The 20,553-nt window shown below is 42.8% G+C and overlaps 2 protein-coding genes across 3 annotated transcripts in view; both read left to right on the top strand.

Moving 5' to 3' along the window:
- Positions 1 to 20,553, top strand: part of LOC125006460 (nuclear factor 7, ovary-like) — a 1,183,669-nt gene that overhangs the window by 1,112,601 nt on the left and 50,515 nt on the right. The window lies entirely within an intron of this gene.
- The window catches only part of LOC125006440 (metabotropic glutamate receptor 7), a 99,258-nt gene that overhangs the window by 44,320 nt on the left and 34,385 nt on the right, over positions 1 to 20,553 (top strand). For both annotated transcript variants that reach the window (XM_047582478.1, XM_047582479.1), the window contains exons 3-5: positions 7,446 to 7,581; positions 7,927 to 8,081; positions 18,232 to 18,369. In XM_047582478.1, the coding sequence (XP_047438434.1) occupies positions 7,446 to 7,581; positions 7,927 to 8,081; positions 18,232 to 18,369 (429 nt within the window). The remainder of the gene's footprint in view (positions 1 to 7,445; positions 7,582 to 7,926; positions 8,082 to 18,231; positions 18,370 to 20,553) is intronic.

The following is a 20,553-nucleotide window of genomic DNA, read 5'->3' as shown; positions in this document are numbered from 1 at the left end:
GAAGGTTTGATGAAGACATTCAGAGTGAAGATGGATTTGGAGATGGAGAAAGAGGCGTCAGAATTAATTAGAAGAGATTTTACATTTGAAACAATGCAAAAAGGATTTCAGAAGAGTTTTCTTTGAGGGTGTGAACCATTTTCACTGCTGACATTTTGAATTAAAGCGTGTGCCCCTAGAATCAATCCCCCATGGACAGACTCCAGATTGTGTTTGTGGAAAAGAATCATGAAGCGCTGATTTATGTTTCAGGAGATTAGAGTGGATCCAGCTCCACGTACAGACACAGTTCATCTGTTATGATGATGACAGTGTACAGGATGTTGTTCTGGGAAGCATCACCACAATCTGCTGGTTAGAGCATGTGAATTTATGTTAACATGGAGATTGTTAAGTAGCTGTTAGCGTTTAGCTCAGACTGTTCATCATTCTCAGTCCTCCTCTCCTTCACTCAGTTTCTGATTCTGGTTTTAATGTTGCACATGCATAAACCTGCAGATGTTCACACGTCAGCCTCATTTATTTGTGCAGACGTAGCCGGTTCGTGCTGGAGCATAAATGTGAGGAAATAGAGTAGAAACCAAATTAGAGGAGGAGGATGAGGAGGAGGAGGGAATGAAGGCTGCATGTTTTAATCATCTCAACATCTCCGCCCAGGAAAAACTTCTCTCCCGGGGGAGATGTTCTTATCCCAGTTTTTGGTGCCTGGCCATTAATATTTCACAGTTCAATCTCACAGATGCTTGTTGTGACATGGCAGAAGAGCTTCAGTGTGACGAGTCCTCGGTCGACTCCGACAACCTCAGACTGAAGCAGCTGCTCTCAGAGCCACAAGGAAACGTCTCTGTGGCTAACGCTAACGCTAACGTGACACTTAACAGACTGAAGCTTCTGGCACTAAACAACAACTAAAACATAGTCTTCATTCCAGCTGAGTCTCAGTTTTATTTTATCTTCCACACAGAAAATACAGCTTCCGGTTAGTCTGTATAAATGTGTGAACCAGGTCTGTTCAGACGACCCGTCGGTTTGAACTAGTCACTGATCACTGATCGACTATAGAGGCTTCCTCTGTTACTATCTGTGCATACCAGCTGGTTACCATGGTAACTGAGTCTGTGAACCTGGTCACCAGCAGGTTTTCTGTCTCGGGGTCAAATCAGAGTCCAGGCTTAGACTCAGACTTTGTTGAACGCTCTTTCTGAAATAGACCCCAGGTTCCTTCACAGACTTTAATGATCCACAACTTGGCCACAGAAGCTTAGTTGCTACTGCAAAGTAAAGACAGATCAAATAAAACAACATTAAAATAAAATATAATTAATATCTAGTAAAATAACATATATACATAGGAATAAAAGTCAAGTGCAGTAGGATCCAGTGGGTCACTGCCCATACTACTGTGACATGTCAGTCCTGAAATATAACTTAAGTACTACTGCAGCTACAGGAGGCTGCACATCAAATATTTGATAAAGTTATTAGAGCTTTAGCTTCAGAGAAACACCTGCTCCACTACCAACAGGCTGTGGAGGACTAGGAAATGCTACTGATCGTGCAGATTCATACACAGACCAAACATATCTGCAGATAAGCTCTTGTTTTTATGTTCAGTTTTGTTGTGTGCTAGTTGACTTTGTTGCTGTGGCTGCAGAGCATTTTTGTCCTTTGATGTCAGTGAATGCACCATGTGAGAGATGGAAGGGTTAAGGTATGTTATGGTGCAGAGTGAGACTGTGTTTATCCCGTCTACCAACAGGCTGTGGAGGACGAGCACATGACGTATTACTTTCTACTGGGTTTTTATCAGAAACCCTTAGTGTGAAATAAGTCGACGTCCACCGAGTCAGACTCATCTTTAATTATTCTCCTGTACTGAGACTCTCCACCGTGGATGTAGACTGTCCTCCAGAAGGTTTACAGGTGTGGTGTTTAGTTCCTTCAGCTTAGAGCGGAGTTTACTGTGTGTTTCTGGATCGTGAGTGGTTGATTTATGTCAGGAGTCGTATCAGACTAAAAGAAAATCTTTCTTTGTCAGACTCTCGTTTTGTTTCTTCATCCAGAGCTGGAGCTGCTCTCTCAGCTGGACGTAGACTCTCTGACCCACATAGACCAGTCTCAGATTTATCTGCTCTCTGCCTCGTAATTTATTTTCCAATTGGCCAGATTCTCTCTTTTACTTTATGGCCTGTTGTTTCCCCTCTGTCATTTGACCAGCTCCGCTCCATGTGTCACAGTAAATTACATTCAGCTGAAGGATTTGGTCTTTGTGTCTCCTGCATGAACTCCCTTTTTATTCCGGTTTTATTCCGGTAGGATGAAGGTATTCCTGTCGCAGTAAAAGAAGAAAATGAGATGAGTAAATGGTGGCAGCGTGGCAGGTACCACATGACAAACAGCTGATAGCAGCACACAGCCAGCCTGGTCTGAAACCAGAAGCCAACAAATGATTCTGGCTTTAAATCTGTAAAAACTAGTGACCAGTGGATTTTCTTTCACTGTTCTTTATACTGTGATTTTCTAAAATGACAAATTCATATAAAAAATGAAACTACACATAGAAACCTAAGAACAGAGAACAAACAAAAACCAACTGTTCCATTTGTAGAAGAATTCACCAGCTGACATGTTTCCATTCAACGAACATTCACAGTGGCTCAAGGCACTTGGTAATAAAGATATTCATTCAGTATCACTAATCAAAAAAATAGTTTTGATGAATTTGGTTTCCCGTAGTAAGTTTCAGTTTCATTGCATCTCTCCTCCAGGACCAAACCCCTTCCACCTCAAGAGTATTAGTACAAAGACCAGAGCCCTGTAAACGTGAGGTGGGACAAGACCAAGTGTTGTGTGGATAAAGTGTGTTTGGTCCATGAGGACATTAAATGCTCAGTGTTTGGTTCATAGTGGAGCAGAAACACCACGTTTCTGTTACTACATTTAGCTCCAGTGAAGCTAAAGTTGAGCTTTGAAGCTCTGAAAGTTTGATGAAGGAAGACGAGAGGCAGCAGAAAGTTCATCTAGAGTCTGGAAACGACTTCACATTTGATTGTGGCAGCAGCTCCGTTGCTCTGGGCTGCGTTTCAAATGGATTTAATAAGTGAGGCAGACGTCCGTCCTGAGCGAGGACATTATCCTGGAACCGTGTCGGAGCTGAAAGGTGCTGCATGTTTGATCAAATCACTTTTAAATGATCTGAGACGGACACGCTTTCATCACCATCAAAGTTCTAGAGTTCACAGGCTGAGCTGGTTGCCCTCGACAACGCTGATCAACCCCCGGCCAGCATCCTAGGACAGAGACACCAGCATCAGCATAGAGCTCACTGTATATGGGCCCCTGAGACGCCCCCAGACAAAAGGGACTGTTTGAGGTTCAGCTTGTTACAGCGGAGTCAAACTAAGGAGGTTTTTAGGGCACCAGCGGTGCAGATCTGGTCCATTAAAATGATGATTCTTTCTCTGGATTATTCACTTGTCTCCTGAGAACCTGCAGATCAAATAAAGGAAAGTCCTTCCTTGTCATCTCAACTTTCTTCTTCTTGTCTTTTATGATTTTTATGGCTCATATTGAGTATTGAGTAGTATTTCAGTAAATCTTCTGATTTTCTGATCAGTCTTTAGCCTCTTATTCTTATTTGTCCGACACTTCAAATAATCTGACGACACAGTTCCTCAGCCCACTGTACGTTTGTACAGAGCATTATCGTATTTGCTCCTATTAAGGTTCTGTGCATTGACCTTTCTCAGCCACCGTAGAGTAATGATGAGGACGAATGAGGTCCAACGGGAGGATACAGCAGTACATCAGTCAACTACAGAGACCTCAAACACATGCAGCTTTGAGTTGATCGAACTTTAAAATAATGACAAATGGAAGAAGATTCAATATTTAAAATTAGTTTGTGATCATTTCCAACTCTTCCCAGGGTGCACTCTGATAAATGGAGGATGGTAAAACCAAAATTAAAAAATTAAAAACACAGAACCCTGTGTCTAAACAAAATATAAAAGACAAATATACTAATGTCATATCATTAGCCTGAGAGCATAAAGTCATTCTTTGACTGACTGTTACAATATAAATAATTAAACGTTGTGTTTTTTCTTGGTTTCCAAAAACCTCAGGTTAATGATGAATATAACTAAAAGTAATGAATTAAAGACATGAAATCTTTTAGGTAACTTATTATTGAATAATAATAATCCAATAATAATAGTGTAAGTAAATAATATAGTCCCCAGATATAGGCTGAACTTAAAGGAACTGATCTGAGTTGTGGAGCTGCCGTTGGTTTTGAGGTTTTGAGTTACGATGTCGTCCTGGACGCTCGGCCTCAGCCTCACGCTCCGACCTTGTGAGCCTTGACAGATTCTGCCATAACTCGCGTCTCTGGACGTTGAGAGCATGACGAGGTTGTATTTCAGAGCCGTGTGGGGGCTGCGACGTGCTTTAAGTGAAGAATGATGACCTGAATCAATACCCAGCCAGAGCTGGTTCACATGGATTCAACACTCGAGAGGTTCAGCTCTCACACCTTAACTCAGTGGATTCATACATTTTAACATTTCCTTTATATTTGACTGCTTTTATCATCATCTTTTAGTTTGAAGTCAGTGACATGAGAATGTTTCAAGATTCAAGATTTCTTTATTATTGTCACGTTTCGTTACCTCACCTCACCTCACCTCATTTCACCTCACCTTATCTCACCTCACCTCACCTCACTAGAAGGTCTTTCCTTCCTGCTGCTGTTTGGCTCCACAGTGAACACTCATAATATGACCAATATTACCCCTCAAGGTTTAAATCATCAAATCATCATTTCTTACTCTGCACTGTGTACAGTCCTGTGTAATATCTGTTATATTTCCGTTTGCAATTCAATACTTTAGGTCTGTTGTACAATACTTTTTGTTGCACTTCATTGCTTACTTATTGTGCAGTATTCGGCAGCAGCACTTTCTGTTTGTCATGCAACACTTTGTGTCACAGTCCAATTACTTTCTGTCTAAGTAACATCCACACCAATGAATACCAGGTCTAAAAGTTTCCCAACAGAACTGAAATGTCACACGATGGTTTAAATGTTATTTAATTGTCCGGTCATAATGTTGTGGCTAATCGGTCCAGAGACACAGACATTAGTCTTTCAGTCCATCTTTATCAAAGGCAAAAGCCAAAAGAAATGTTTAAATGTTTCCACGTATAATGAATTTAATAGTTTTGTGATGTTCTGGTTCATGTGTGTCAGCTCCGTGCAGCCTCTCTGTCGTTCAGACGTTCATACAAGAGGTATCAGGTCTTCATGTTTCATGGTGGATCACTGGAGTGAATCCTGGGAGCTGATTGGTCCAGTAAACAGTAAATGTTCTCTCATATTATTGGTGTCTGGAGCCTTTTAAAATTCTCTCTGCAGGGAGACTGTTGACAGCGGCCGGCGTGTGAAGGTAACTCAGGTCCAGATACAGGAGAAATATGAGATCTGTGGCGCTGCTGCTGCAAACCAGCGTCACGTGTTTTATTCATGAGCTGAACAAAGAGTGGAGCTCCCACCACGTCTCCTCAGCTCAGATACCAGGTCCACACCAGGCCTACACCGGGCCTACGCCAGGTCCACACCAGGCCTACACCAGGCCTACACTGGGTCTACACTGGGTCTACACGGACTCACCACCACAGCACTGCAGGAGCCTCCACAAGTTTCTGGAATCACCTGGACAAAATCATAAGGAGATGAATAAGAAATGAGCGTGAATTCATTGCAGATGTCACGTTAACAGACGAGCTGAAAACATTGAATTCATGAAGAACCAACTTCAATTAGAAAGAAAGGTTGTGTTTCTGAAACTGAACGTCTTCTTCCTCCACATCTTCCGTTCTTCATCGTTCCTTCTAAAAGAGGCTCTTGTTTCTAAATAGTCACACTCCATCTTAAAAACGTAATGTTTTTCTTCCTTCTTATTTGTCTGATCAGAGACTTTTTGTTTGTCTTGTTTTTTCTAGTCATACTAGATCTACATCCTTTAACCCTTGTGCCCTCACTGTGAATTTTTGTACATTTACTTTTTTTCATGTGGTCATCATCTCGTCTGTTTTACAACTTGTGGTATGAATTTCTGCAGTTTTTTAGTCAAAACTTTGAACTCCAGTGTCTTTTCCTCTCACATCCCATTTATTGTCAAGTGATGCATTTTGCAAAGAAAAGTTTCATTTGTGGTTTTGGGAGAATCATCATTCCCTCCTCCTGAGAAAGACTGAACCGTTGGTACATTCTTGTTTTAAGGTGTTTCTTACCGACGTATCTACATCCTCCACCATTAAAGCCATGATCTGATTGGTCCAATCGTTGCTGGAGCAGAATCAGTTTCAACAGAGAGACAATATTTATGAACCGTGAAAGTTGGTCTGATTCCAGGTCACTTGTTGCTGCAGTCTGTTCAGGTCAAATCAGAACATGTGAATGGATGAAACCAGAGGAACATGCATCTAGTCTCCACATAAGATGCTTTAACCTCTCCTGATAAACGGCTGGTAGTAGTTTGTTTATCCTCATGTGGAAAACAATCAGCCAAACCCTGCAGCTCCACAAGTGGCAACACCAAAAACACAACAATGCTACTCACGAAGAAGTCCAAGAACTGCTCTAAACTATGTCCAAGATCAGCTGGAAACTTCTTTAAAGTTTATTGCTGCAAACAGTCAAACTGAAGTATTGAGGCGTCCATCTGTGATTCACAGAAGAAGAAGAAGAAAAAACCTCCTGAAACATGAACATGAAGCCAAACCCTGCAGTTCCTCCAACGTCCACTATAGGCTCCACCAGTGACCGGTCTCCATAGACACAAAGGAAGAAAGTTAAACCAAACCCAGATGGAGACGACTGGAGACTGAGTTTTAAAATCATCTTCGGATGGAGCCAGTGGTGGAGAGGTCTGACATTTAATCCATGACACACGAAAACATCAGTGACAGCAGATGGAGCTTTCTAATGATCAACTATTAGACCTGAATCGTCCTAAATCATAAATGTTGTTTCCTGTGTCACTGGTTCAGTCTTTAATAATGTTTGTGTCAGTTCAGATGAACAGAAACAAACTGATGAAACCTCAGCCCTCCAGACTTTAGAAACAAGGAGTGGATGAGCATAGGATGAGGTTTTTTTGGAGTTTTTTGCTGCTGACTGACATTTATTTGAAGCCGGCAGCTCTCAGATGTTTTCTGGACGTCTTTGTTTTAATGAAATGTCAGAAAGAGAAGAGGGTTCTTTTTCCTCAGCTTCTTCGTCCGTCTCTGTGACTGTGCGTCTTGACCTTCACGACGAACCTTTTAAGGATGTTTCTTAAAGGTTAAAGTCATTGGCAGTGAAATGGATAAATCAGACGTCCAGCAGGAGGTTGAGGAGGCTGTGTTGGGGTAACGCTGCCCTCGGCTTGTCTCCTCAGGTGGAATCTGTATCGCTCAGTCCCTGAAGATCCCTCACGACCACAGAACCTCCGACTTCGACAAAATCATCCGTCTGCTGTTGGACACTCGCTACGCCCGGGCGGTCATCCTGTTCGCCTCCGACGAAGACATCAGGTAAAGAAAACTCCAAGAGTCATGGTGGCTCTCAGTCACATTTTATCTTTCATAGATTTAGTCAACGTTGCATTTTTTCAACATTTAGTCAAACTGACACCAACAACATTCATTTTACATTTAAAACTAAATATTAATCTGAATTTCTCTCATTTTAGACCAACTTAATGAAGCTTGTATCTAAAAACACATTTTGAATTCTTGGTGTTAAACTAGACATATACTAGTAGAGTTAATTATACTCTGGGTAGAGTTAATCCATTATAATTTACTCTCAGTCCATAAATAGTTGGTGTAACAAATGTGATATGTTCGTTAACTTAATTAACTCCGCCTTGGATACAGGGGGATCCTGAACGCCAGCAAACGAGCCGAGCAGGTCGGCCATTTCCTGTGGATCGGCTCCGACAGCTGGGGGGCCAAGAACAGCCCCATCCACCAGCTGGAGGACGCTGCTGTCGGGGCCATCACCATCCTGCCCAAGAGGGCCACCATCAGCGGTGAGTTTAACTTCCTCATCCTCGGGTCAGACTCTCTGCTCAGTCTGTCACCCGGGAGAACCTTCACCTCCCCCCATTTCTCCTCTGCCATTGAGACGTAATTTACACAGGACTGTTAAGGTCAGTGTTTCCTAACCTTTCTGGAGCCACGGCTCATGTTTTACTATAGAAAAATCCCACGGCACCAAATAAAAATGTTGTTTCCTTGGACCATGGCTCTGTTAGACAGCTTTTCCCCTCATGCCATCATAATGAAGTTGGCTCAGGTGGTTCCCCAGTCAAAGTAAATTCAAAGGAACGAGAACCTTCATTGTCTTGAGCTCAGCTTCTTTTCTTTCTTCCAACCTCTACTCCTCTACTGCTATACTCAGAAAACTTCCATTTCCATGATGGACTTGTCAGACAAAAGGTGTCACATAATTCATCACCTCAGTCTGGTCACAACCAATGTTTGAGTCTGGCTATAATCAGCCTCCAAGCTAGCAGTAGCTCCTCCTAGCTTCTGAGAGCCAGACCTTTTGTTGTCATGCTGAGCTAAGCATGCTAACTATCTGCTGGCTGTATCTTTGCATTGTACTGACAAACTAAAATAATCTCCCGACTACAAAACAAATCAAAAGGAGGGATAATCTTTCCTCAAATGTCAACCTCTCTCTTTGTGTTGGAGTAAACAAGGTTTAAAAAGACTTCCAAAGGAGACTCAAACTCCTGATGAGAGGAAACAGACGTGGACTGAGTTCAACGTCAGCATTTCCATGAACATGTCGGAGTGTGGCGGTTGTATCAAATACAGATGGCGACGAGGATGTTCTGTCACCTGTCAGCACAAGTAAAATATCAGTCAGGAGTTCAGTGGAAGCAGCTGAGTCTGATTTATTTCTTATTTATTTAGTTTCTGACCTGCTCTTCTCCTCAGAAACATATTTGTCTGACATAGAACACTGTTAGAAACACACGCCAGAAATGAACATGGTTCGAGTTTTATCTGTTTTATTCGACATCAGAGGGAGAAATAATCTAATATGGACTTGTTTTAGTGAAATTTTTGATTTTTGACCACAAGCTGTAGAGTAGCTTCTGCTACGGTATCTGGTTGAAGTATCTGTTGGTTGAAACCGTTTAGCATCTTTTCATGTAGAATACACACAGCTGGTCTGGTTTCATGTGTTTACGTCTAAATTGCTGGGTGGCTAGGAAGAGCTAGCACAAAACATATACAGTTTATGTTTCCTTAATATTAATGTTGAGTTAATTGATGAAATTAAACCATGTAAAGAAATGAAACCATCATCAGCAAAGCAGCAGACGTTGGATTAGTCACCCTGGTTTCTTTCCAAGTTTCTTTAGAGGAAGAGGAGGAGGAAGAAGTTTTTATTGTCAGTGTCATGTGAAAATCAACCAAATACAGTTATAATAAAAAAAAAAAATAGAAACTACAGTGGCATAAAGATAAAGAACTACAGCAGCTTTATGCAATAAAACACACTCTATACAATAAGAGCGCACAGTGGCACAGAAATGAATGGAACTGGTACAATGAGGGAAAAATAGCATTTAAAACAGTGAACAATTAAACTATAGTTCAAATGGTATCTGGTGGAGTGGAGAATAAATCTGAATGTAAATATGGGGGTTAATGTACAGCTGTCTATGAAGGAGAGGTTGAAGGTTTGAGGGATTTGACGTTTTGAGGGTAGAAGTGTTTTTTTAGTCTATTAGTTCTGGATTTGGTGACTCGGCCGAGTGGAGATCAGACTTTGTCCAGGGTTGGTCTATAAATATGTGACGTCCTTTCTTTTGGAGCCAGTCCCTATAGATGTCTGTAAAAGAAGCTAAGCTAAGTGTCTCCTGTCATAAAGCCCCAGGAGGAGGTTGGGGTGGATGGATGGGTATCCTGGCAGTGTTCTGTGAAAATATTAAAAGGTATTATTTGTGACATTTTTTTTTAAACCAAAGTCCCTCATAACGGCTTTTTATTTATTTATTTATTTATTTATTTTATTAAGAGTCCCCTGGATGAACGTCGTTAGATGCTGATGTTGTAATTTTCAGTGTGACCTGATGGTGTCAGTGTTCGTCCAGCCTCTAAACTCAAACACAGCGAAGCAGGGGTGTGTCTGTCAGGTTATCAGTAACATGATTGGATGGTTTTAAATACAACAGGCAGAATTAGCTCATGCTAATGGTATTAATGCTACTATACTCATATAGAAGTGGTCAACCAGACGTCTGGTTACATCAGTTTTCTTAGCACGCTCTGTTGGCTTCTCTATGATCAGAGTGTGGAATCAGATCTTTGTTGAAAACAGGGAGACTGCAACACATCTGATTATAAATAAATCAAATCGCATGTGAAGTCTGCAGTTTTGATCCGGAACCGAAGAGGTCAGCTCCTCTTTTATTTATTGACTTCATTCATTGAAAATAAATCCAACCTGGATTTTTCATATACATGCAAATCCCGGGACTGTCCATCTGAACACAGTCCTGTTGATTGGTGAGACCGTCCTCACAGAGAGGAGGCCAGGGATGGAGAGAATATGAGAGGAATGGAGGAAACAAAGGAGAGGAATGGAAAAGATGAAGGATGTTAAAGAGGAGACACAGTTGAGGGTTGATGCTGCAAACTGTGGGAAGTCCTGCTGAGTCTGCAGCCTCCAGCTGGGATGGATCCTCTTCCCACAGTCAGTTAAAGCCTCTAATCCACAAATCTGAGCTGTTTAATGTCACTCTGTAATGGACTGTACTGTACACAAGCAAAGGCTGAGGCTAACCCGCTGTTATCCAACAGCATTTAAATTTAATTTGATCTAAACGACGTCGATAACAATCCTCCAGAGCAGCAGTGACAGTGGAAAAACAAACTCGCCAAGGTAGGAAAAGGAAGGTAGGTAGGTAGGTAGGTAGGTAGGTAGGTAGGTAGGTAGGCAGGTAGGTAGGTAGGTGGGTAGGTAGATAACCACAAGATTAACTTGTGTGTTAAGTGTTTAAAACTGAATGATAGACATGAACAAACTGGAATCTGTCTGATAAATAATGTTTGAATCAATACGACTCGTTGCAGGGTCATTAAATGCAGCTCTGAGCTCTAACAGGACTTTATTCATTATGAGGTGTGTTTCAGCCAAACCAAAGAAAAACAAATCCCTCTGCATCAACTGGACAGTCCTCCACAGACTCTAGAACCAGTCAGAGACTCTAGAACCAGTCACAGACTCTAGAACCAGTCAGAGCTAATTAAAGCTAATTAAATCCACAGTTCTCAGATGTCATGTATGAATACGTTGAGTCATGTTCAGAATGTTTGAGTGAAATTATCTTCATTTCTTCATTTGGATCTGAGTTTTTTATCCTCCTCTTCCTCCTTGTTTGTTGAGACGTTGCCTGGAGGAGGACGTGGCTTTTAATCTGGCAGGATGTTTAAAACATGTGCAGCGGAGTAAAGTAAGGAGACGTTTGACATCTCTGATCCGTGTTTGTTTCTGGAGGACGGCTTCATCTGAACACAAGACAAATGATAGAATCACAGACAGTAATCTGCCTCAGAGTCCCTCAGGAGCGTCTCCATGAACCCAGACACTGATGTAGGTTCAGAGGAATCTGTCCACGTTACAAATGACACTCAGATTTATCGCCTCTGCAGAGAGTTCGGTCTGAACGGAGCTAATATCAAACAGGATTTATGATTAGAGAAAAGTTCTGTTTCAGCCAGCACCAGCACCTTTTGGTTTTTGTTTTCTACATAAAAAGTCCAAGTACACCTCGGACTTCAAGAGTCATGTCCCATGCAGAAGGTCTCAGATGACATTGGACAAGAGTGAACCACGTCTATTCATCTCTTTAAATTCTATCACTCCTCAAACTATGGAACCAGAATATGAAAAAGAAAATATGCATGGACACCGAGACAGAAGGAAGAAGACGACTCAAACCCAGAGACATTCAACTTCCTGTGATAGAAAACAGAAAGACTCATCACGTTGGGAGCACTGGAACAGAAAGAGACAAGAAGAGTTAACCTGTTGTAATGTAAGGTTTCTCCCTGGATGTCTCTGGATGTCTCTGGATGTCTCGGGGTGTCTCAGGGGGTCTCTGTCTCTGGATGTCTCTGGATGTCTCTGGATGTCTCGGGGTGTCTCGGGGGGTCTTTGTCTCTGGATGTCCCGGGGTGTCTCTGGATGTCTCAGAGGATCTCTGTCTCTGGATGTCTCGGGGTGTCTCTGGGGTCTCTGTCTCTGGATGTCTCTGGATGTCTTCGGGTGTCTCGGGGTTTCGGGGGGTCTCTGTCTCTGGATGTCTCGGGGTGTCTCGGGGTGTCTCTGGATGTCTCTGGATGTCACTGGATGTCTCTGGGTGTCTCGGGGGGTCTCTGTCTCTGGATGTCTCGGGGTGTCTCTGGATGTCACTGGATGTCACTGGATGTCTCTGGGTGTCTCTGGGTGTCTCTGGATGTTTCTGGGGGGTTTTGGGGGGTCTCTGTCTCTGGATGTCTCTGGGTGTCTCTGGATGTCTCTGTCTCTGGATGTCACTGGATGCCTCTGGATGTCTCCACATCTTTGACCGGTTATAGAGTAAACCTGAGCGTTCAGAAGCTGCCTGAGAATCTAGGACCCAAAGTTCTCGTGTGCTAACGCGCTGCAGGCGTCGGTTTTAAAAGAACCGTTCCTGGAGCTCAGACTCAGAAGGTTCTGCAGGTTGAACTGAGCTAACAGGCTACAAAAACTCTGGAGAAATAAAAACAGAAACGAAGACAAGAAAATGGAAAATGGGTCCAGCTGCAGTCATTATGTCTCCTGTCCTGTTGCTCTGCTTTCTTTTCAAATTAAGGATCAGCCTCGTCTTAAATAAGACCAAACGACCCGCGCTCCTCTCACTAATTGACTGGTTTCCCTCTTGTTTACACCGGCAGCAGGTTTGGCTCTGCAGCTCTTGGCAGTTGGTTTTAATTTTGGCCATTAGAGTCAGAGCTTGGCTGCAGTTTTCAGTTTCCTTTGCAGCGACCCCAGAGGGCTCCTGTTTGCTCTCCTTCTTTATTTTTTATGTTAAATATTTGTGCCCATCGGAGGAGAACCTTCACTGGTGCGTCCCTGACATCAAACTGTGGCCCCTGAACCTAAAAGAGTCCAACCCCCCCGGTCTAAACTTTCATTTCACTGTAAAGATTGATCTGAAATTATTAATGAATCTTCAGAGATGGTTGAAGGATCAGCTCCAAGCAGAACGAACAGACTGGGTCTCATAAACGGCGTCTTCTTTAATTTATTCTTCTCTTTCTTATTCTACCTGAAGGAGACGGTCCAGGTGTGACTGGCTCCACTGAGGATCCTCCTGGAGAGGACTCCCGTTCTGGACTAGTGGACTAGTAATGTCAGGGTTTTGGCTTTTGAAGGTTTTAGTTTTCCTTGTTGTGTTCTTGCTGTGATTGTGTCCATTGAGTTGCTTCTTTAAGCAGCCTGCTGACCTGGTCCTCCTCATCCTTCCCATCTGGACGCTGTGTGTCGTTCCCTCACTTATCTCACAAGAATAATAATAAAATGAAATAATGATAAATCGGTGAGATGCCGCTGACAGATCTGAGGAGATGTTTCTGTAGCTAGAGCTGATCTCAGACCTGAGAACTGGACTTAAATCACCAACATGGTGTAAATTTGACAGAAGTGAAATGTTCAGCTGAACAGGCCGTGGGTGGAATTACCCTCCTTCTTTATTAGCGCCCCGCTATGAAGCTAAAAAATGTCCCAGGTGTTTCAGATCATGCCGTTCACTCCATGCTCTAACAAGGTGTTAATGTGAAAAACAAAATTAAAGGAGGGAAGGGAACCGCCCCCGACTGAGAGATACTTTCATTTTAAAGACTTGTGACTTTACCCTGAACCCTTGTCAAACCCTCGGTTCTGATCCACACATTGAACCTCACGTGAGCAGCTGTGGATGTTTTTATGGGTTTTCATGAGTCGACCTCTCAGGTTGTTCTTATGTTTCATCTGTCGGGGGTCTCCAGTAATCCATTAGTTCTTCTACAAAGTGAAAACGTGAAGAAAATCTTCCTACAGCCGACATCGAGTTCACTGGCAAGTACAAGAATAATAGAATAATTAGATTATTATAATTAGAGGAGCAGAAAATTCATAAATACATTGAACGTTGAATTCTTTAATGTCTTAGTCTTAGTTAGTGTCTTAGTGTCTTAGTTCTGGTTTATTTGGTTTCACCTGAGACGTTAGGGATAATCTCCAAAAACCACCGGGTCCATGTTCCTGATCCTGGTCTCTGTGAACCCTCATTCATATCATTCTGAACTCATCTATCAACCCCTGGACCAGACCTGGACCAGACCTGGACTAGACCTGGACCCAGAGTTCCTAGAAACAACACAGAGCTCACATGTTCTCCAAAGGTTCTAGTGAAACAGAACCAGGTCCACTCTCCATCTGGACATTAAGATCAAACCAAAGAACCCAAAGTGTTCCTCCACGTTGTGTTTTTACCTCTTAAAGTGAATCTGGCTCCAAAATGCTACTGATTCACTACAGGAGGCAACGTACACACAATTCAACCTTTGGACATTTTATTTCTCCTGGACGTCATCACATTCTACCATTGAGCTCATTATACGATCCAGAAGAAGATGGAGATTTACACATGGAACTCCCCAGGACCCCAGCCACCAAGGCTACATGCTACATAGCAATGCTAAGCTAACAGTCACCAAGGCTACATGCTACATAGCAATGCTAAGCTAACAGCCACCAAGGCCACATGCTACATAGCAATGCTAAGCTAACTGTCACTTCAAGATGCCTGTGTTGTGTGTGTTATCTGTAGTAGCACCATCAGCCCACTAGATGGAGGCGTTCAGATCGGTCCTCAGTCGTTCCGCTCTGTGAAAACAGCAGTAGAGCGTCTTCGATGTTGTTTGTGTCCCAGTTAAGAGTTGGAGGATCCCTGAAGACATGTTGGAGCAGCGAAAGACAAGTGGGTCATTAATGTCATGGAAAGACGGACGATGTGTTTTATAGGAAGGTTTATGTGAGAAGGTTCCAGCCCCGTGTTCAATCAGTAGCTCACAAAGTGAAACTCCTCTTCATTATTCATGTGCTGTAATTACCTGACGCTGCTGAGGAAATGGAGCCGCAGATGACTTTCTGATTAGTTGCTGCAATCAGTGGCTCTACGGCTGACTTCACAACGTACACCTGCAGCCATTACTGACACCATCTTCTTCTTCTTCTTCTTCTTCTTCTTCTTCTTCTTCTTCTTCTTCTTCTTCTTCTTCTTCTTCTTCGTATGGTTACTGGATAGGGGCTGGGCGTGTTGTTATGCGTAATGACGACTGTGAGACCTTGAAAAGACAGATCTGGAAACAGAGACATGAAGAGCTTCAGCTGAGCATCACTGAAACAGTCTGGGGGGGGGGCTCTGATCTGGTGTGTCCTGCTCCATAAACTGGGCTACGTCCCACCAGGGATTCATATAAATTAAGATCAAACCCAGAATTCGCCCTTGAGCTCACATCCACATGCAGTTATTGTTGAATCCTCACGTTTTCTCCTCTGCGTACGTTTCCACCGACGCTCCTTTCCACAGAGTAATTACGACCATGTTTCTAATTTCGTTTCCCTCCAGGCTGCAGTAATCCGCCCTCGGCCCGACACAATCTCAGGTCTCGTTGCTTTTCAAGGTTACGTGGGTCAGAATAAACCAGTGAGAAGTAACAGCTGAGTTTTTATGTTTGCATGTATAATTCATTGTTATCTTGAAATAGACGGCGGCAGCAGCACAGCCCCCCTCCCAGCCCAATGAGACTGGGGCTGGATCTCTAGCTGCTGCCTTGTCAAAAACCACAAACCCATGTTTTTCATTGTGCAACAAAAGGTTTATGAAAGAATGTCAAACCCAGTGAAGCATCTTTACCAGTTTAACATCAAAACACAGAAAAACACAGATGATCATACGAGAAAAATCCTTTACATGCAGAGAAATAACAAAGATCCAGGAGTAATATAAAAGCCTGCCTCAGATAACACAACACAACATTTATCATCGACTCAAACAGACTCAAACAGATGTTTCCTTCACGTTTGGACCGAGCCACTGTTTATCATTCTGTCCCATACCAAGAAATACTAAATATAACACTGTTCTGAAGCGCCTGAATCAGCTCTGATGTTCTGATGTGACAAATACATGTTTACACTAGTTTAAGGACCAGGAACCAGATATGAGACCAGGAACCAGATGTGAGACCAGAACCAGATATAGGACGAGGACCAGATATAGGACGAGGACCAGATATGAGACCAGAACCAAATATGAGACCAGGAATGAGACATGAGACATTCATTCATCTGGATTTAACACAGAAAAATGAAAAAAAAAATTAAAACATTTGAGAACTAGAAAAGTTTTCTGACATCTTGCGATAACACTCTAGTCTTTCTTCTCACTCTTAAAGTCCTCTTATTCTCCCCCGACACCTCCCACTCTGCCGCCTGACAAACTTATAGAGGTCAACATCCTAATTTTAGCCCGTCAGGACATTATTAAAATGTATGTGATGGTGGCGTCATCCCTCGGCATCAAGGGCATCAGAGCGATATCAGTGATGGAGGGAGAGGACTCGGCTGCCTATCAGTCTGAGGACGATGCTTTCAGGGACGCCAGGGAGAAGATTACTTTACTGCACTTCTTAAGATAAAGGACTCGTCTCAGTATGACTCCATTTCCTGCTCTGACGGTTGCGAGTGATGGAGCTGAGGAAACAAAGCTGTCAACAAAACTAAAAAATGAATTCTGACTCGACTGCTGATGCCTCTTTGAGATCTGGTCCATTTTCAGGCTGGTGATGTTGGAGTCTTCTTAGCTCTATGGTTATGCATTAATGCATACATCATGTAGTCTCAACCCTTAAGGACAGACCAGCTGCTTTGTTTAGTCTCTCTGGGTGATGACGACTTCACAGGACACTTGTTCTTCTTCATGGTTCCTAATAAACCAGTTCAGAGGGGGGACCTTGTAGACCACATTAGACCCTGATTAGACCTGATGATGTTTCCTTGATCTTCTCTGATTGGCTCAGTGAAAACCACATGACAATAAACTTCACTGAGAGGAACCAGGAACCACGTTACCACATATGGTTCTTGGTTCCTGGAGAGTTAACCCAACATGTCTCCGTCCTGATACTAAAACTAATGTCTCAGGTCATGATGAACGTTTCCAGGACTGATCTGTTTAAATTAGATCTTAGATTAAAGTTCTGATGAATTAAAGGCTCAACCAGGATGGAGGTGCCACACTGAGCTTCAAACCCAGGATGGAGGAGGGTTCATGTGTGTTTGGATGGAGTCGGTGGTAGAACAGGAGATCTGCAGCATGAATAAGATGAAGGGATGACTCAACATGGAGCAGAAAGGTTTCAACATCCCATCAAAAACTGAGAGCGACCCACAGTTACTCTGCTCTTCCTCATGAAACCAAGTATTAATGTGTTCCTTTAAGTTTGGGGCAACAGAGAACGTGTTTACTGGATATTTATTCATGAAGTCAAGGTTCCTGGTCTTGATGCAGATTCATTTCAAATAAACCACATTTAATCTTAGAGCTTCTGGTTTGGATTATTTTCTGAAGGATGAATAAAATCCTGTTTTCCATCTGTTTATTTTCATGGTTAATTGACTTATGCGATTAGAAACCTACACACCACCTTCCCCGTCTCTTGGCCCTTTGTGATTGGTGTGAAGTTCCATGCGTGGATCTATTTCTGGTGATCTGTGCTGGGTTTCTATTGGTCCCTGCTGAATTCTCTCTGCTTTGCCAGGGATTTTATTACCATATGTGAAGGCTTTTATGTTTGGGCAGCGTTACACAACGTTTTGAGCTCTTTAAAGTGGCAAGTGTTTTTTTTCTGGCTTGTTACTGAAGGTAGACATTTTCACCACCCTCATCCCTGGTGTTCATCATTCTCAGGTCAGATCCTCATTATTTTTCTTGATACCGACAGAATAAAGAACTCCTCTCTGATTAAAGTGCAGCAGAAAAACACTGACGTCCCGTTTGTTGCCGTCACACTCCGGTGCCCGTGTGATTTGTTTGATTTGTGTGCGTTAGCGGCTAATGAATGAACCTGAGTGTGTTTTCTGTCTGTCAGGGTTCGATGCGTACTTCACGTCACGAACTCTGGAGAACAACAGGAGGAACGTGTGGTTTGCTGAGTACTGGGAGGAGAACTTCAACTGCAAACTGATGAGCTCCTCCAAGAAAGATGAGAGCAGCAGGAAGTGCACAGGTAACTCTGGCAGAATTTTAACAATGTGCAACCTTTGGTTTTAAAACCTGTTATGATGTGGTTTTATGGTAAAGGGGACAGTTATGTCAGCAACAGAAGCAGAGTTCAACCATTTAACCACCGTCCATTTCTAAAATCTAAATGCTGCCTTCATGGAATTATTATCATTATTATTTTTTACTGTGTCTTTGCTGATGTTCACTTCAATTCAATTCAGTTTTATTTATATAGCGCCAATAACAATACAAATCGTCTCAATACGCTTCACAAAAACCAGCCTGAAACCTTCAGAGCAGCCTGAGGGAAAAACTCCCTTTAACAGGAAGAAACCTGGAGCAGAAGCAGCTCATATGGAAGAATCATCTGCTGAAGACCAGCCGGGTAGAACCAGAGAAGATAGAGAGAGAAGAAGAACAGGAGAAACAAGATAAACTAGCTTCTGTCATAGATACAAACATACATGTTGTAAAGGTTGGGAATATAATTCATTTTCTGTTCCATATTTGTGGAAGTGTGTGATGACAACGGAAATAGGAGCTTTGTGAGGAGCTCAGAAAAAGAGTTGTTGTTGCTAATCAGGCTGGAAAAGGTTCCACAACCATCTCTAAAGAGTCTGGAAGCCACAAATAATCCACAGAGAGTCAGACAGATTGAAGTCGACTGTTTCCCTCCACAGGAGTGGTCCACCAACAAACATCACTCCATCATAGTGGGAGAGGAACCAGAGGAACCCAGGGGAACTTCTAAGCAGCTAAAGGCATCTCTCACATTGGCTGATGTTCATGTTGATGAATCCACTCAACAACCAAAGACACTGCTCTCTGTCCACAAAGAACATGTGGGACAATGTTTAGTGGACAGATGAGACCAGAGTAGAATAGTTTGGTTTAAATGTTTGGGCATCGTCATGTTTGGAGATGAACCAACACTGCATTCCAGCATCAGAACCTCATCCCTCCATGAAACATGGGGGCGCTAATGTCCTGGTTTGGGCCTGTTCTGCTGCATCTGCTCATCATTGATGGACCAATGAACTGTGAATTCTACCAGTGAACTCTGAAAGAAAATGTCAGGACATGAGTCCATGAGCTGAATGTGAAGAGAAACTGGGTCATGGAGGAAGACAAGGAGCCCAAGAACACCAGTGGTTCTCCAGAAGAACCAGATGAATGTTTAGGAACAAGTCAAAGTCCTGACCTTCATCCAGTAGAAATGTTGGAGCATCAGCTGATGAGAGGAAACCACCAACATCTCACAACTCAGCTGGTTCTGATCTGAATGGGATCAGATTAGACCCTGATCAGCTGTTACGAGGAACGTGGCCTAAATTTGAGTAGAAGTAGAGAAACCAAACATAAGCTGGTTCTCCAGCAGCTTCTGTCTCTTTCCTCTCAGTTTGATCTCCAGCTCTTCTCCTCTGATGAACACTTCCATTGACCGTTGTGTGTCTGTGTGTGGACGCTGTGTTTGCATCGTGACCAGATGGTCTGGTCTGTTGGTCTTATCTCTGGTGTAATTAGAAGCCCAGTGTGATGGTGTGACCTTGTTGTTCAGTTAAGAGCATCGACTGAGCTGCATCGTATCGCCTTTCCTTGCAGCCTCGCCTGCCGCTCTGATTGATTGACACCTCACGATTCACACTGCACAAACATTCAGATGGATTTCTTGGTGCCTCATTTACCGTCATCATTTCCATATCTTTGTTCTCCGTTCGTGGCTCTGACTTCCCTCCCTCCACCAGAGACTCTGGGAACCTCACGTCTTCTGAGGCTCCAGCAGCAAACCCACAGCTACACAAACACTTGTTTCACTTTGGTGTGAGTCCTGCCACAGGAGACTGTTCCTTTGTAGTAGTTCAGTGTTTCTTTGCTGTCACTTTGTTTTGTTTTTATCATAGTTGCTGTTTGTGACCATTTGGCATCGTTTTGTGTTTCTTTGTAGAAGTTCAGAGTTGCATCTGTGTTGTTGTTTGTGTGTCTTTGTTGCTGCTGTTTGTAGTTTTCTTTCTGTGTAGTTGTTCAGCAGACATTGTGCGTCTTTCTTTCATGACACTGTGTCATTTTGTGGTTGTTTTGTTCCTCTGTTTATCATGTCTGGTCATTTTGTGTGTTTTTTGGTAGTTTTTGTGTCCTCATAGTCACATGACATCTATTTGTACAGTACACTGGTTGTACAGTGTAGTAT

The sequence above is a fragment of the Mugil cephalus genome, chromosome 4 (genome assembly GCF_022458985.1).
Source record: "Mugil cephalus isolate CIBA_MC_2020 chromosome 4, CIBA_Mcephalus_1.1, whole genome shotgun sequence".
Lineage (NCBI taxonomy): Eukaryota > Metazoa > Chordata > Actinopteri > Mugiliformes > Mugilidae > Mugil > Mugil cephalus.
Note: the sequence above shows the minus strand (reverse complement) of the source record. Positions and strands in the feature narration are given on the sequence as shown.